Source organism: Dasypus novemcinctus, chromosome 22 (genome assembly GCF_030445035.2).
Source record: "Dasypus novemcinctus isolate mDasNov1 chromosome 22, mDasNov1.1.hap2, whole genome shotgun sequence".
NCBI lineage: Eukaryota > Metazoa > Chordata > Mammalia > Cingulata > Dasypodidae > Dasypus > Dasypus novemcinctus.
The window spans coordinates 71,376,301-71,392,652 of NC_080694.1; the positions used below are offsets into that span (position 1 = coordinate 71,376,301).

General features: G+C 38.0%; 1 protein-coding gene across 1 annotated transcript; it reads left to right on the forward strand.

The window, feature by feature from the left end:
* Window positions 1-4,915: 4,915 nt before the first annotated feature.
* On the forward strand, window positions 4,916-5,866 carry LOC105747462 (olfactory receptor 5V1-like). The gene is given in 1 exon segment (XM_012530495.2): window positions 4,916-5,866. A coding segment is annotated over 1 exon segment (951 nt).
* The last annotated feature ends 10,486 nt before the right edge of the window (window positions 5,867-16,352 follow it).

Below are 16,352 nucleotides of genomic sequence, written 5' to 3' on the forward strand. Positions count from 1 at the left end.
ACTGCCAGTCAAAGATTTTATACCCAGCAAGATTATCTTTTAAAAATGATGATGAGATTAAAATATTTACAAATGAAGAGAAACTGAGATAGTTTATAATAAAAAGACCAGCTTTGCAAGAAATACTAAAGGGAGTGTTTCAGCCTGAAAAGACAGGAGACAGAGGACTAGAAGAGAGCGAATGTACTTTCAGAAAATAGTAAAAGATGTATAGAAATATTTATGTAATTGAATGCTCATCGTTGTCATTTATAATAGAAAAATTGAAAAAAAATCCTACATCAAGGTTTGGGTTTTATAAAGTATGGTGCAATCATTTAATGGATCTCTATATATCCATTCAAAACCTTAGCACAGAAAAATTTTAATGACAGGAGAAATATCACAATATGGTGCTGGATACAAAGTTATGTAAAATCATCTCAATTTTGAACAAGTGTACAAATAAAATTTATTGCATGTTTATATGCAAAAGCATTCGGTGAAACTTGGCAAGTTTCTATGAAAGAACAGTGGAAAACTTCCATTTAAGGAAGATGCTACCTTCTACCTATTGGTTTAATTTTTTAAAAATGTCCATGCAAATACTCTGCAATCAGAAGAATTATACTTAATGGGCTTTAAGTATTCAGGATTTAGAAAGGGAAAAAAGTCACAAAATATAGATGAACTTGATGTTTATGAACAAAAAGATGCAACTCTTCACCCATTTTCATGAGGATAATTGAGGTGAGTATCTAGCAATGGGATTGGGTCTGACTGAATTTGCCATTATGTGTTAACTGCATTCTCTGCAGCCAATAGTCCATATTAGAATAGTTAGAAGTTGATAAATATTTTTGACAGAATTGTTTAGTGAGGTATAATGACTCAGAGTATTTGATCTGAGTCAGTCCTATGCCCTTGATTGGGCAAAGAGATGCTTTGTGAGCTGGGAAATACACAGTTAAGCACTAGTGAAAGATGCTCCTAAAAACACCCATTTGTTGACTCTATAACTATTGTTCAGAATGCAAGGTGACTCTTGGTGACAACAGCTTTTAAAGAGAGAGAGGACTGAATTTAAAATTACCTGCTCTGGTTAGCATGCCATTTTGAATGCAAAAGAGTAACATGATGTTACACAATGTTGGGGAACATAAGATATCTAAGTGATCATGGAAAGAATTAATATAGATCTCTGTACTCTTTTCATTCCCAAGTCAAGATATAACCCTGTATGATTATTTAAACATTTCTCTAGATGGCCACTGCCTTTGATGAGAGTTGTTAAAAGTCTATTTAATTCTAAATAAGAGGAAGATTGCAAGTTGTAGTCAGGCTATCTGAAGCTAAAATATGACAAAGTGTTTAATGTGTTGCTGTTTTTATTAACCAAACCTGGGGCATAAAAGATGTTAATTTTTCTTTCTTAGGGTTTCTGTTTACTGGAGTGTGATTTCAATGATCAACTCCATCAATACTGTCCTTATTTTTAAGTCTACAAACCAGGGATTATAGGAATCACTTCCAGGCAATTCCTGGCTAGCCTCCACACCAATCATTTTATGATGTTCATCAAAGGATGCAGTATCACATCCTATCTTCCTCCTCCATCATCTTTAAAACTACTACTGTGGTTAAAACTACTATTTTGGTTAATGTTCTTTTGGTAAATATGGCAGGGGAGGATTACTGGTGCCGGGTGTTGGGTGTAGGGTTGTATACATGACAGGGTGAACCTTGGCAGAATTCTATGGAATATGTAAGTATTCATCTTGTCACAGTGTGTTATACCAGTGGGTGGAGATCCACACAATAAACAAGAACATATTTTAAAAATATTAATCTCCTATTCTATGGAATCCTACTATGTTCTAAATTAGAGGGAGAAGAATCCCTCATGGACATAGAAATGTAATGAAATAGAATAAAAGAAAACAGACAAATATGTCAAGCTTTCAATATTATTGAAGGTAATTATGAATCTTATTCTTCAAAAAATGAAACTTAGTAGTTACCATAGGTTCCTAGGGGAGGGGAAGGGAAGAATAGAATAGATGGAACGTAGGGTAATTTGGGGCATTAGAATTGTTCTGCATGATCTTGCAATAATGGAACCAGGCCATTTTAAATTCTGTGAAAACCTATAAAAGTGTCAACCATAGTGTAAAATGTAAACCATTGACTCTTTTTAGTAGCAATGCTTCAATATTTGTACATCAATTATAACAATTGTACCTTCTGCATGTAAAATGTTATTAAAAGGAAGTGGGGAAAAGGGAGAGGATGTTGAGTATATGGGAATCCCCTATAGTCTCTATGTGACTTTACTGTAACCTAAAACTTTCTTGAAGTTAAAATGAAAGAATTAAGACACTGGGGGAATATACAGAAGAAAATGTCACTGTACATATAAGACAACAAATTTTACAGTGATGAAAGACAAAAATGTCTAAAAATTTTTTAATTTTAAATTTTAAGAATTGAATTTTATTTGCTATTTTATACACTATTATTATAATTTCATTTTCTTATTAAATTTATTTAGTTGTTTCATTTACTTCATTTTTGGGAAGGTTTTGGATTGTGGGGTGAGGGTCGCAGCTATGGCCAGGGAGGATCACTGGGGAGGGGTGTCGGTGGCAGAGGGATAAGTGCGGAGGAGATCACTTTGGGAATATGAATGTGTTCTTGTGTTCATGGAGTGTTGTATTGGTGGGAGACCCACACAGTAACTGAGGGAGTATTGGTTTCCCATCCTGGAAAGTTCTGCTACATTCTGTAGTGGGGGGCAGGAATCCCCCAAGTGCAGGGGCAGTAACTGGTGAAGGAAGACAGACTATTGCCCCAGACCCTTGATGTTGATGACTGTGCTTGTGGCCCTTTTCTCATGGGGCTGAAACTTGCCTTAGGGCTCTATATTGCCTGGGAGTTGCCTCCTGGGGGCCTCTTTGTTGCTTGGGTGTGGCCTCTCTCAGGGCCAAATTCATCTTTTAGGTGCACTGTCCCCCACCCAACCCACGTGGGTCATGATCACTCGGATGAGCCTCCCTGGCACCAAGGGATTGTTGCTGGGCAACAATTGGTAATATGTCTGGAGGGGGATCTTGACCGGAGGTGGGAAATGGTATACAGGTGAGTATTTATGGCTGGGAGATTTTGGAGTGCATTGGGAGGTTGTTCCAGAGGTTGCACTTATGCTTATCCCAGCAGGAGCTCACTGATGGCCACAGTGAACATTGCATCAAATAATGCAGCTCCTGAGGCCTCTGGAGTCATCCAGATACTGCAAGTAGGGTGGAAACTTGGGGTTCAGTGCCCTGTCAGTGGGCCCCACTTTGGAATTTATGTCCCCCAGTGGAACAGGTTGCACTTGTTTGTAGTTCCCCTGCACATGGCCCTTCTGCCCCTGTTGTTTGAACCTATGACTGGCACTGTACTTATTGAGTATGTGTCCCAGTGACTTGGAACTTTGAAGTCCATTCATGTGCTGGTTGAGCCCTGAATCTCAGCAAAGTTGTAACACCTGGTCTCCAGTTCATTGAACTCACACAGGACAACTAGGGAGAAGATAATCATGGACAATGTCCATTCCAGGGAATGGAGAGCGTCTGCAGCTGCAGGCGGGATAGTTTCATTCATCTGCCTTGGGGAATCTAGGCTCTTCTCAGGTGGAAGCAGGATGGGAATCACCATCCCCAAACCCTAAATATTAGGGAATGAACAATAGACTAAAGTAGACTTATCATTATTCAACTATGTACTTGTTATTTTACTATAGACATTATTATTCCAACAATGGAAGAACTTTTAGCACTGATGTAAAGGCAGTGGTCACCAGAGGTTATGAGGGATGGGAGAGGGAAGAATAGGTGTTATATGAGGGTATTTGGGGGATATTGAGTTGTCCTGCATGACATTGCAATGATGGATATAGGCCTTTGTATATTTTATCATAATTGACAAAATTGTGCAGGATAGAGTGTAAACTATAACATAAACTATAGTCCACAGTTAGTAGCAATGCTTCAATATGTGTTCATCAATTGCAACAAATGTACCACACCAATGGAGGATGCTATTAATGTGTGGGGGGTGGCTTAGTGAGGGAGTGGGGCATATGAGAATGCCCTATATTTTTAATGTAGCACTTATGTAATCTAAAGCTTCTTTAACTTGGAGCTGTCCTGGGTGTTGCTTCATGGACAACTACAGGACATTGTAGATCCCCCCCAGGGCCCACTGGATGGAACGTGGGAGAGTGCGGGCTATGATGTGGACCATTGACTATGGGGTGCAGCGATGCCCAGAGATGTACTTACCAGGTGCAATGGATATGTCATGATGATGGGAGAGAGTGTTGCTGTGGGGGGGGTGGGGGGTGGGGGCAGTGGGGTTGAATGGGACTTCATATTTTTTTCATGTTTTTTTTTAAATGAATAAAAAATTTTTAAAAAATTAAATAAAATTTAAAAAATAGTGTAAAACAGATATTTATGTTTACTTTTTTATTATTACATTTTATTATAATTATAACCCCATGACTCTTATAAAACTATCTGATGGTGGTCTTTACTGACCATCTTCAAGATACACTGCTGCATGAGGAAAAGGTTCTGCCACTCACCATCTTCGTAAATTGTTCCTAAACTGCAGTAGACATTTAAATACTTAACTTCTCCTATGAAGTTGCTGATAATGCTTCATAAGAGATTAATCCTACAGTAGTTGTTGGATATGTGGGTTCTATGTGATGATTGCTGTGTGCCACCATGATTTGTCATGGATTCCTTATACAGTATTGTTCATTCTGATATAGACAATAATTGTTTTATCTATAAAATTTATATTTTCATGTTTTGTAGATTTCTGCTGGAGCAGCACATGTTTACTGTAATTTGTGCTGCTCCTTTCTCAAGTCCCAAGAGGAAACATGAAAAGAGAAAACCAAACTGTTCTCCTGGAATTCATTATCTTGGGATTCTCCAAATTAAATGATTTGCAATTTTTACTCTTCACCATATTCCTTGTGATCTATTTCTGCACACTGGGAGGAAATATCTTCATTATTCTGGTAACCTTGGCTGATCCTCGACTACATACTCCTATGTATTTTTTCCTGAGGAATTTAGTCTTCCTGGACATCTGCTACACCACCACCAACGTGCCCCAGATGATGGTGCATCTCCTGTCAGAGAAGAAAAGCATTTCTTATGGGGGCTGTGTGATGCAAATTTTTGCATTATTTTTCTTTGAGGGTGTAGAGTGTCTTTTGCTGGCTGCAATGGCATACGATCACTACACTGCAATCTGAAAACCGTTAAGGTATTCAGTTATTATGAACAAGGCTCTGTACGGCCACTTAGCAGCCTCCTGCTGGGTTAGTGGTTTCCTCAACTTGGTGGTGCACATGGTGCTGACATTCCACCTGCCCTTCTGTGGCAACAACCAGATTAATTACTTCTTCTATGACAACCCCCCTCTGCTGGTCTTGTCCTGTGGGGACACTTCTGTCAATGAGTTTGTCTTACTCTTCATTGGAGTCTTCATTGGATGGCCTCCCTTCATGGGCATCCTACTTTCCTACCTCTCTGTTATCTCTACCATCCTTAGGATGCACTCCTCAGAGGGGAGACTCAAAGCCTTTTCCACCTGTATGTCCCATCTGGTTGTTGTCCTCCTCTACTATGGCAGCTCCATATTCACATACATATGGCCCATCTCCTCTTACTCCTTGTCAAAAGACCAGCTGATCTCAGTGCTGTGCAGTGTTGTCACTCCTATGCTAAACCCCATAATTTACAATTTAAAGAATAAAGACACCAGAAATGCTCTGAAAGCTGTGGGAGAAAGACTAGCAACCTACAAATTTACTTTCTCTTGAAATGAAAGTTTTATTTTTCTGAGAGTAGATAAGTAATATTAGAAAATTATCCATCTTACTGATACTATCTGACTGCTTCTTGACAACATTACTAAAAATTTCTAAGAATTAAATGTTAATTTCACTGATAAGGCCAATGGGGCAAAATGTTAACAACAGATGAATCTGTGTAAATGGCATATATGTTCTTTGTACTAGTGTTATTCTTGAAATGTTTCTGTAATTTTTAAATGATTCCTAAATGAAAACTTAAAAAGTTAATTTGATGCTGTGGGCCTTAACTGGACATATTATGAGCTTATCTCTTCATTGTGCATATTATTTGTTTTTTTCACACACAAAGGATTTATTATGACTTACTCCCCTATTATTGATGCTTCGCATTGACATTGGACCTTCTTTGCCATTTCTGCAAGCTATTACACTACTACTGTTAGCTACAGTCTATATGCTAGATTAGTTGTATTTTCCCATGAAGCTCCATATTAAACCTTGTAATACAGGCATAGTCTTTTTTTTTTTTGTACTGTTATCCACAATCATCATCCACCACTGAAATCACTATGATATACAGACCATAAATTATTCTCCAGCTCTCTTTAAATTGACATTAACCTCCTTTTCAGCCACATTCACATTAATAAATTGACTGTTTTAGTTAAACTCACTACAATGTGTTACCATCAACTCTATCCATTTCCATGCTGTATTAAACATTATGCATACATTCAGCATCCGCTCTCTCTTCTCAAACTACATTCTATCTCCCAGTAACCCATATGCTATAGTTTAATTCATCCTATTTGGTTCATGTTAGTGAGACCATAATATATTTGTCCTTTGGTGCCTGGCTTATTTCACTCAACATGAGGTCCTCAAGGTTCAATGTTGTCATATGCTTCCCCAGTTGATTTCTTCTTACAGCATCATAGTACTCCATCCTATGTATATACCATATTTTGTTTATCCACTCATTGGTTAATGGGCACTTGGGTTGTTTCCATCTTTTAACAAATATGAATAATGCTGCTATGAACATCAGTGTGCAAATATCTGTTCATGTCCTTGCTTTCAGTTCTTCTGAATATATTTCTAGAAGTGGGATTGACAGATCACATGGCCATTCTACATTTAGCTTACTGAGGAACTTCCAAACTCTCTGCTAGAGGCTGCATCATTCTGCATTTCCACCAACAGTGATCCTATTTCTCCATATCCTCTCCAGCTCTTACAATTTTCGGTCTTTTAAATAATGGCCATTCTGTAAGGGGTAAAATGGTATCCCACTCTAGTTTAGATCTGCATTTTCCTAATAGCTGGTGATGTTGTACATCTTTTCATGTGCTTATTTTTCTTCTTTGGAAATGTCTTTTAAAAAATGGACCATTTTTAAGTTTCATTGCCTATCTTTTTATCATTGAGTTGAATGCTCTCTTTATATAACATGGATAATTTCAAGAATCCCTATCGGATATGTGGTTTCTAAAAATTTTCTCTAAATGTGTAGGCTGTCTTTCACCTTCTTAACAAAGTCATTTGAAACACAAATATGTTTAACTTTGAGGAAGTCACATGTATACATTTTTTCTTTCATTGTTTATGCTTTTTTTTTTGTTAAATTTAAGAATTCACCACTTACTACAAGATCTGGAAGATGTCCCCCTATATTTTCTTCTAGGAGTTTTATGGCTTTAGCTTTTATATTTTGGTCTATGATCCATTTTGTGGTCTCTGATCCATTTTGAGGTTTGTTTTTTTTTTTTTTTTGTATAAGGTGTGGGATAGGGGTCCACTTTCTTTCCTTTAGCCATGGATATCTTGTTCTCCCAGCACTATTTGTTGAACAGAGAGTTCTGACCTAGCTGAATTTGTTTGACAGACTTGTCAAAAAACACTTGACCATATATGTGAGTCTCTTCTGAATTCTCAATTTGATCCCTTTGTTCAAAATGTCTATCCATCCATGGAGGTGTCTCTTTCAACCTCTACTTGCTGGGTTGGCTACAGCCAAGATTGAAAGTGGGCTCTGCTCCAAACCCACTGAAGAGAAGCCGCTCTCTGCCTTCTGCTGCAATCTATGTTTTCCCAAAGAGAAAGGCCTCCCTTCTCCTCTCAGGTGTCTGCAATGAGCCACAGGTTTTACAAAGGCTGTTCACAGTGAAGGTGGGAGACAGATGCCGGTCCCACCTTCAGGGGTGAGTAGCTCATACTTTTCTTTTTGGTTCCTTCATCTCTGTTTTCCTCTCCCTCTTTAACTATGCACAATACTCTCCTGGTCTTCAGACCCCCACAGTATCTCCCTTGGACAGCTTTTTGCCTTTCCGCATTTGTTTTTGTAGAGTTGAGTCCTGCCTGCCTACTCCAATACCATCTTCCTGGAAGTCTGTGCATTTAATTTGGTTATTTACCAGCCATGTGAGATATGTTTCTTCAGTCAATCAGGCATTCTTAATGTTTGCACTTCCTTTGTGAAACTAGCCAGAGTTTTAAGCTCTGTCTCCTGTAACACTTATCTAAAATTTTCTTCCTTTGTCACCTCCCTTCTTATATTAACTGTACTTTCAGATCTTTAGGACATAACCTACTGGGAAATTTAGAAATCCTTCTCATCTTCATACTCCCAATATATTGTTCTATGTGGATTGCCCAAATGATAATGCTTTGGTTCAGTGGCACTTTATAGGGGTAGTCAGAAGTAAAATAATTTTGTCCAACTTTATTTACTGCTGCTCTGATATGTACTTTATTCCCTAATTTCAATCCCTTAGGACTGATGCCCCTGGACATCTCAAATACCACTATGTTGCAAATGTTGCACATATGCGGATTCTCCAAACTTTATTTAGCTCTCATGCTCCAGTTTAATAACCAAATATTTACAGCATCCCCTGCTTAAAATTATTATGTTTAGACCCAAGTGCATCTTCCTTTTTTTCAAAATTAGCTGACTCCCTATTTCTATTAGTGGTATTACCCATAGGGTTAAAACCTTCTCATTTCATTGACCCTTTCCTTTCCATTATGTATTCCTGTGTGCATGTGCTACGTGTTAAACTGTTTACTTACCTTAAAACCCATTCTTCCATACTTTAATTTTGATGCTGGAGCTGGGATGCTGCAAGCTACATTTCTCTCTTGCTGGTTCCCTGTCAGGTCCCATCAATAGAGGGCACTATGAGAGGCAGGAAAAAAGACTTGCTATTCTCTGCTTGTCCATGGTTTTTTTCCAGTATATCCCAGCAATGGTTAGTCCATTCCATTCCATTCCATTCCGTTCCATTCCATTCTGTTCCATTATCTTATTCTATGCTATTCTATTTTGAAAGATGCTTAAGATTGCATCAATGCTACAGCAAAAATAAGGGGAGATTCCCATATACATCACCATTTCCCCTCCCACACTTTTCCCCATTAAGAACATCTTTCTCTCTCTTTTTTTTTTTTTGTCTTCAACCACACTCTTTAATTTCATCAGGAAAATTATTGAAGTTTAATAAGGAAGAAGAACTTCAGTGTCCTTTTAGCTTGTTTCTTTTTATTTATTTATTTATTTAATTGACTTTGTAAAAAATATTACATTAAAAAAAATATGAGGTACCATTCAACCCCACCACCCCCACCGCACCCCTCCCCCCCAGCAACACTCACTCCCATCATCATGACACATCCATTGCATTTGGTAAGTACATCTCTGGGTATCTCTGCACCTCATGGTCATTGGTCCACATCATGGCCCACACTCTCCCCCATTCCATCCAGTGGGCCCTGGGAGGATTTACAATGTCCGGTGATTGCCCCTGAAGCACCATCCAGGGCAACTCCAAGTCCCAAAGGCGCCTCCACATCTCATCTCTTCCTGCCATTCCCCATACCCATCAGCCACCATGTCCACTTTTCCCACTCCAATGCCACCTTTTCTCTGTGGACCTTGGATTGGTTGTGTCCGTTGCCCCTCTATGTCAAGAGGAAGCTCAGATTCCACATGGTTACTGGATGCAATCCTCCTGCTTTCAGTTGTAGGCACTCTAGGCTCCATGGTGTGGTGGTTGTCCTCCTTCAAGGAACATCTTTCATTAGCATGGTGCAATGCTTTTTGACTCTGGCAGCTGCTATTGGATCCAGTAGTAGTTGGTCCTGCTTTCCAGTTTTTTACCCCAAACTCCCTAGTCCAAGCCTTGTCATATGCCTGCAGAAGCTGAAATCTCAGGCAGGATTAGCACTCTGCTAAGGCTATAGACTCAAGCCATTCAGGGACCACTTCGGAACTTCTAAGATACTAGCAGGACAGTGGCCCCTTCTCAGAGGTCTGTGTCCCATCTCAGTCCTTAAAGCTCCAACTCATACTCTCAAGCCCTCCCTAGCTACTTCTATGTTGCCTCAGATTCTGTTTACTCTTTTATTCTTTCCACATTCGTGGCATGCACGAGCACATTCACACACCATTATTTAATAACGTCAAAATGTTTCTCCTTTATATCCTTTCATTTCCATTACGACTAATACTATTTTCCATAACTTCACCTTAAGAGTAGATTTCATCAATTATTCCAAACTTCCTTTTCTGCCATTGATTTCCCTTTTTTATTGTGTTCCTATTTTGTAGATAAAACTTCCTACTGTACTGTTGCTAATTTGAACAATTAAATGGCTCCCCCAAAGTGATGCATTCTGAATGCATTGTTTTGGAAAACTGCCTGCTAATCTGGTTCAACCAACATTTTCACCATTATGTCTCAACTAGTTTTGAAATTGGAAATATTTCCTTAACTTTCACATAGACTTCAAATTTTATCTTCCATTGGTAAAGGTCATGAGGATAGATAAGAATGAATGATAAAATCTTTTGTACTGCATCTCCTCAGTTTGGGTTCAGGCAAGTAAGAACTTTCTCTATAAATTCTTTTCTATACCAGTCTGCTCTAACTTACCCACCTATCTGATCTTTTAGAAATACATCATGTACTATGAAATTTAGCCCATAGTCTTGCTCTGTTTTCATTGCATGATATTGTTTAGTATTGTTTCATAAAATTTAAAATGAAAGGAGTCTGAACTTAAGAGAAGCAATGGGAGTGAGTTAGAACTATAATCCAGTGCTTACGGGAGTCAGAAATCATGATTATATGAAAACCGGTTGGTTAACTATATATTTCAATTTGTGACTTAAGTTATTAACTCAGGAACAGCCACTCCCCCCGCCCCCCTCCCAAAGCTGAGAAGTCAAAGTAGTGCCTCATAAAAAAATATTTACCAGAAGAGAAATTTGGAGCTAATAAGTCCTTGGAGAAAAAATCTCAAGACATTGGTGCCCAAGCCGCCTCAGGAGAGGTCTATAGATGGTTTAGCCTGCTTGTTCCTGTGTTACAATAAGAGAAGAGATCTGCTAAGATTCAGGCTTACACTAAGATATAAGTCATTTGTAATAAAAATGCATATAAAATGCTTTCAACAGCCAGAACTCTCTCTGAATAGAGAAAATTATTTCTGGATAATTTTATTTTAGGAGACATTAAAAATTTGATCCCTGATTCAGGGATATTCTTTTGATTCAAAGATTATTTTCATTCCAAGGTATGTACAGACAAAGAAAATGCAGGGTCATTTGGCTCTGAGAATGAAAAGACAAGAGGAAGAGTTTTCTAATGGAAAGGGTTGAGATGATTAAAATGTTTGAGTGAAAATAACTGGGGAACGTCTTTACATTTAGACTGTGGAGACTGCAGGGTGAGACAGCAAGAGCACTTCACAGAAGTTTTTAGCTAGCAAAGCTTTGAACTTCATGATCTCTTTATTTATACATTTCTTTGTATTTTTTCTTTTGTTTCAGGGTAGGCTCTCTGAATGATTGCATATAGGTGTATGTTGTAATGAAATGCCTGGATGTGTTTTTAGTGGTGAGGGGGGGGAGGTAATGAAAGAGGCAGAGGGAGAAAGAGGGAGAAGGAGAGAGAAAGGGAAAGAGAGAAGATATTAAGGGAAGAAAGTAGGAGGAATAACTTTTCAATGCATGCCAAAATTAGTACTCATAAAAGTGTCAGGTTCCTTTTGAGCATCAGTGACATATCTAATGTGAGAGAATTACATTACTTTGAAGTATGATTATTTTTTTAGTGGAAGAGACATGGTTCTATTATGCAGAAAAAAAGAAAGAAAATATTTTAGAACCACAGTTCTGTACTTAGTTCCACCTACATCCCTACTTCTCAATGTATGCCCCATTTGTAATGTCCTTCACTTATGTTTATCTTTCCTGAGATTAATCCTCTACCCTCCGCTATAAACAACTCCATTTTGAATATTTCTCCTCTATTCATTTCTATGGAATGAAGCTCCTAGACTTATGTTTTCTACCACCAATCATATACCTACTTAAATTTTAAATTATACTTTCTGATGTTGATAGATTATTAAGAATCATTAGTGACAGGAAGAATAGTCAATGCCAAAAAAAGTGTTGCTAAATCTATTGGCCTTATATGGCTAAGAACCATTTTCTTAACCTACAAATATACATGGCTCACTTTCTCTACTATCTTACACTCTCATAAATGTGTGGGAGTCCTTTGTGAGTTTAGCATCTAGACTATAGAGTGGGGTGTTTAAAAATGACAAATCTCACTTCATGAGTGTAGTTTTCAGAGTTGTCAAGCATTTCACAAGTGACAGCAATCCATTAGTTAATTTAATAAATATATACTGAGTATTACTATGTGCAAGATACTGTTTCAAATGCTGGGAGTGCAGTATTGAATAAAGCAGACAATACTTTTTCCCTTCTGGAAGTTACAATTAAGTGGGAGATAAAAGAAAATATGTGTAAGCAAAACCAGATTAAGATAGGTGCTAATAGAACAAAACAAGCATGGAAGGATGACAGGGTATTATTTAAGGTTTTCTTTGTAATTTAATATAGGGAAATAAGGAGTTCACACAGCAGAGGTGGCTCTACATACAAGAGCTGAAAGAGACTTGGAGCTAGCTAAAGAGAAGCCTGTTCCAGGCAAAGCAGAGGGTGGTGCACAAATCTTGAGATGGAATGAGACTAATGGTTCTAGGAACAGCATAGAGATCAGTGTGACAGAACAGTCAAGGGCCACAGAAGAAATAGATGCAGAAAGTAAATAGCGGGCCACGATCACAGGATCACATAAGTTACTACACTGACTTTAAATTTTTATTCTGAATAAGATGAGAACCATTAGAGTGCTCAAAGGATTGAGGATATATTTCACAGATTCATCCTGGATGCTATCAGAAGGATAGTGTTAGTTGGAAAAGAACAGAGATAAAATTACTCCAACAATTCCAATAAGTTATGATTTGGCTTGGACAGAACCAGTAGAAGAGATAGTAAGAAATAGTATAGAGGCTAGAGTCAATAGAATTTGCCAATGGAATTTTGGGATAAAATGAACAGGATCAGGCATGAATTTTGGTTTTTGGCTTGAGAGGATGGAGTTGTCATTCTGCAGATAGATTAGAATCCATGAGTTTTGTGCAAAATAACAGTGTTTCCATTTTGTGTGCTAAATATACATTCCATGAAGTATTAAGTAGGCTGTTAGGAATTAGGAATTCAAGCAGGAGGTTCCAAATATTAATAAAAATATGGGAGTCATCAGAGAATAGATTGTATGAGAAGCCATTAGATTCATGCAGATAGCCAAGGGAATGAAGAAGAAAAGAGAGAAAAGAAAGGAGATAGAAGCCTGAGTCCTATGGAATTCCATCATTAAGACATGATGAGTAAAGAGAAATGAGCAAAGGAAACAGAAGGAGGAGCTGGTGTAAGAGTAGGTAAAAGAGGAGCCAGTGCTATCCTTGAAATCAAATGATGAAAGCATCTCAAAGTGGAGAGAATGATTGATCTGGTTACATGGTTTTGAAAGGTTAAGTAAAATGAGAACTGAGAGTTTATCATTTCATTTCACTTTGTGAGTGTTATTGTTCATTTTCTAAAATAAATTTTAGTGGACAAGTATAGGGTAAACCCAGTTAGCATAGATTTAAGAGGAAGGAGGGTGAAGAATCATAAACAGCATGTATAGGCAGATAGTAGAGGGGAGACAATTCATGATGTAAGAGGGGGAGGAGAGAATATCTGGAGTAGTGTTCTTGGAAGTGAGAAGGAATGGGCACAGACACAAGTGGTGGATACTCATCAGGAGTAGCAAGGATTACACTGTAATCCTTTGGGCATCATTACAAAATGTGTGTAGATATGGGAAGAATTGTAGATGTTCTCTTCTAACTGCCCCTATGATTTCAGAAAGGAGGAAAACAAGTCATTAACTCAGAATGAAGGATGCAAAAATGAGTTAGCGGTTTGTGAAGAAAGGATAGAAGGGAGTATGTGATTGCTTGTCATGTCCAGGGTCACACTGGAGTTTAGCGTTCATGACTTAGAGACGTGTGTACATGCGTTTTTCACTGCAAAGATATAGAGGAATAAGTAGAGAGTAGTTTGGGTTTTGCCTGGTGAGGATGTGAAGTATGATTTTGTTAGTTGATTTGAGGGTATATGTGAGGTAGTGGCTATAAAGATGCATTGGAATTAAAGTTAAGTTTGTGTTGTTGGTTTTATTGATTTATTTATTCATCCAGTCTTCTTGAAATACAAGTTTATTCAGTTATAGATTTTCAGCATCTATTCTAACATTAAATTAAGCATAAACAATTTTCCTCTGTTCACAGCTGTAGCTGCATGACAAAAGATTTGATAGCTCATCTATATTATTATTCACTTCAAAATATTTTCTAACTTTCTCTTTTCCTCATCCTCCTCCTTCTCCTCATCCTCTTCCTCCTCCTCCTCTTCCTCCTCCTTCTTCTTTCTTCTTCTTTTCACAACATTGTGTTTTATTCAATGGCACTTCCAACTTTAATGCAGTGACTACTCATACAACAAAAAAGTCTCTAAAGATCCTTGTGCTGGCCATCTCTGTTCACCTTCTAATGCATGTTGAAGCCAGATTTCTTTAAAAGGTGAATCATTCTCTTACTAGTCAAAGGTTCATACCTGAATTGTTCCCAATATTTAATGATGCAACCCAACAGATTACTTTCCCCCTTCACTTCCAAGCCCTGGCTATTTCCCAACCTAGTTAAGTATGGAAATCAAGAGCTAAGCAAACAAGCTCAGCAACATTTCCTTAGGCAGGGCTGCCCCCATCCCTATTCCTTTCAAGCCTGAAAAACAAGAGTGGCAAAATGCCACTTTCAGCTTTGGCAGGAACTAATGCACTGCTGAGGATGAGAATAGCACAAACACAAACAACGCACACAGAGACAAGAAGCTGTTTTCCTTCATAGCCCAGTGACCTTAGGTATCCTGGATGCTTGAAGAAAATACATAGTCTGACTCTGAGTAAAGCACTCCAGCAGTTACAGAGCCAGGGTTGCCAGTTGTCTTAGCTCCAAGTCCAGGAGTCCACCACCAGCAGAGTTCTCAGAAGGATGCCCACACCACCTTGTGCCCCAAACTGAAGAGGGATGGTGTGGTCCTCGCTGACTTGTCTGCTCAGTGTTGCTGAGTAGACAGACATAAGCTGGCTAGGAAGGAATTGTGGGTTATTCATCAGCAGGAGACTAGATGCAGACTCTCAAATCTGCCTCCTCTAATTTCTTCTTTGATTTCTTCTTTGACCCATGAACTATTTGAACATATAATCCTTAATATCAAACATTTTGTAGTTTTTAGATTTATTTTTGTTATTGTTTTATAATTCCATTTTGGTAAAAGAACATTCTTTGAATGACTCAATCTTTTGAAGATTTTGGAAGTTTTTCATAAAGGTCAGCATGTGATTGATTTTGTAAATGTTCACTGAAAATAATGTAAATTCTTTTCTTCTTGAGTTCCATGTCATAAAAAGTTAAAATAAAAAACCATGCAAGTGTCAACTTTGTAAATTGTATTGTTCAGATTTTCTAAATATTGACTGACTTTTGGCTGATTCTTCTATCAGCTATTGAGAGAGATATGTTAAAACTTCCCATTACAGGTGTGGTTTTGACTATTTCTTCTTTATTTCTGTCAGCTTTTGAAGGTATTTTATTGGGGGTTTACATTGGACTATGATAGACTAAAAGAATTATTAACAGAGGAGTATTACTGGGTGTTTGTGTGGGGAAATATAAGCATAGCTTTACCAATTCCTCAATCAATTCCTCTTCTGCTGATGTGGTGATGATTACTCTCTTACAAAAAGCAGAGCTTTCTTTCTTCTTTTAATATTTGCCAAGGATTTTTGCTCTGTCTCTCTCAGGCTCTGTGCTGTGCCTTGTTCTTTTTTCTCCCCCCAAGAGAGACTCTCATTCACTATGAGGCACTCTCCTTCTGGAGCTGACAATTTTTTTTGTGTTCTCAATGTTCTCCTACCATTGGAAACCTTCCCCATTTTGAATTGTATGCAACAGCGACAACAGCCCCACCACAATGAGGCCGTCTTGGGACTCCATGTCAATTATGGGTGTTTTTTCTCCT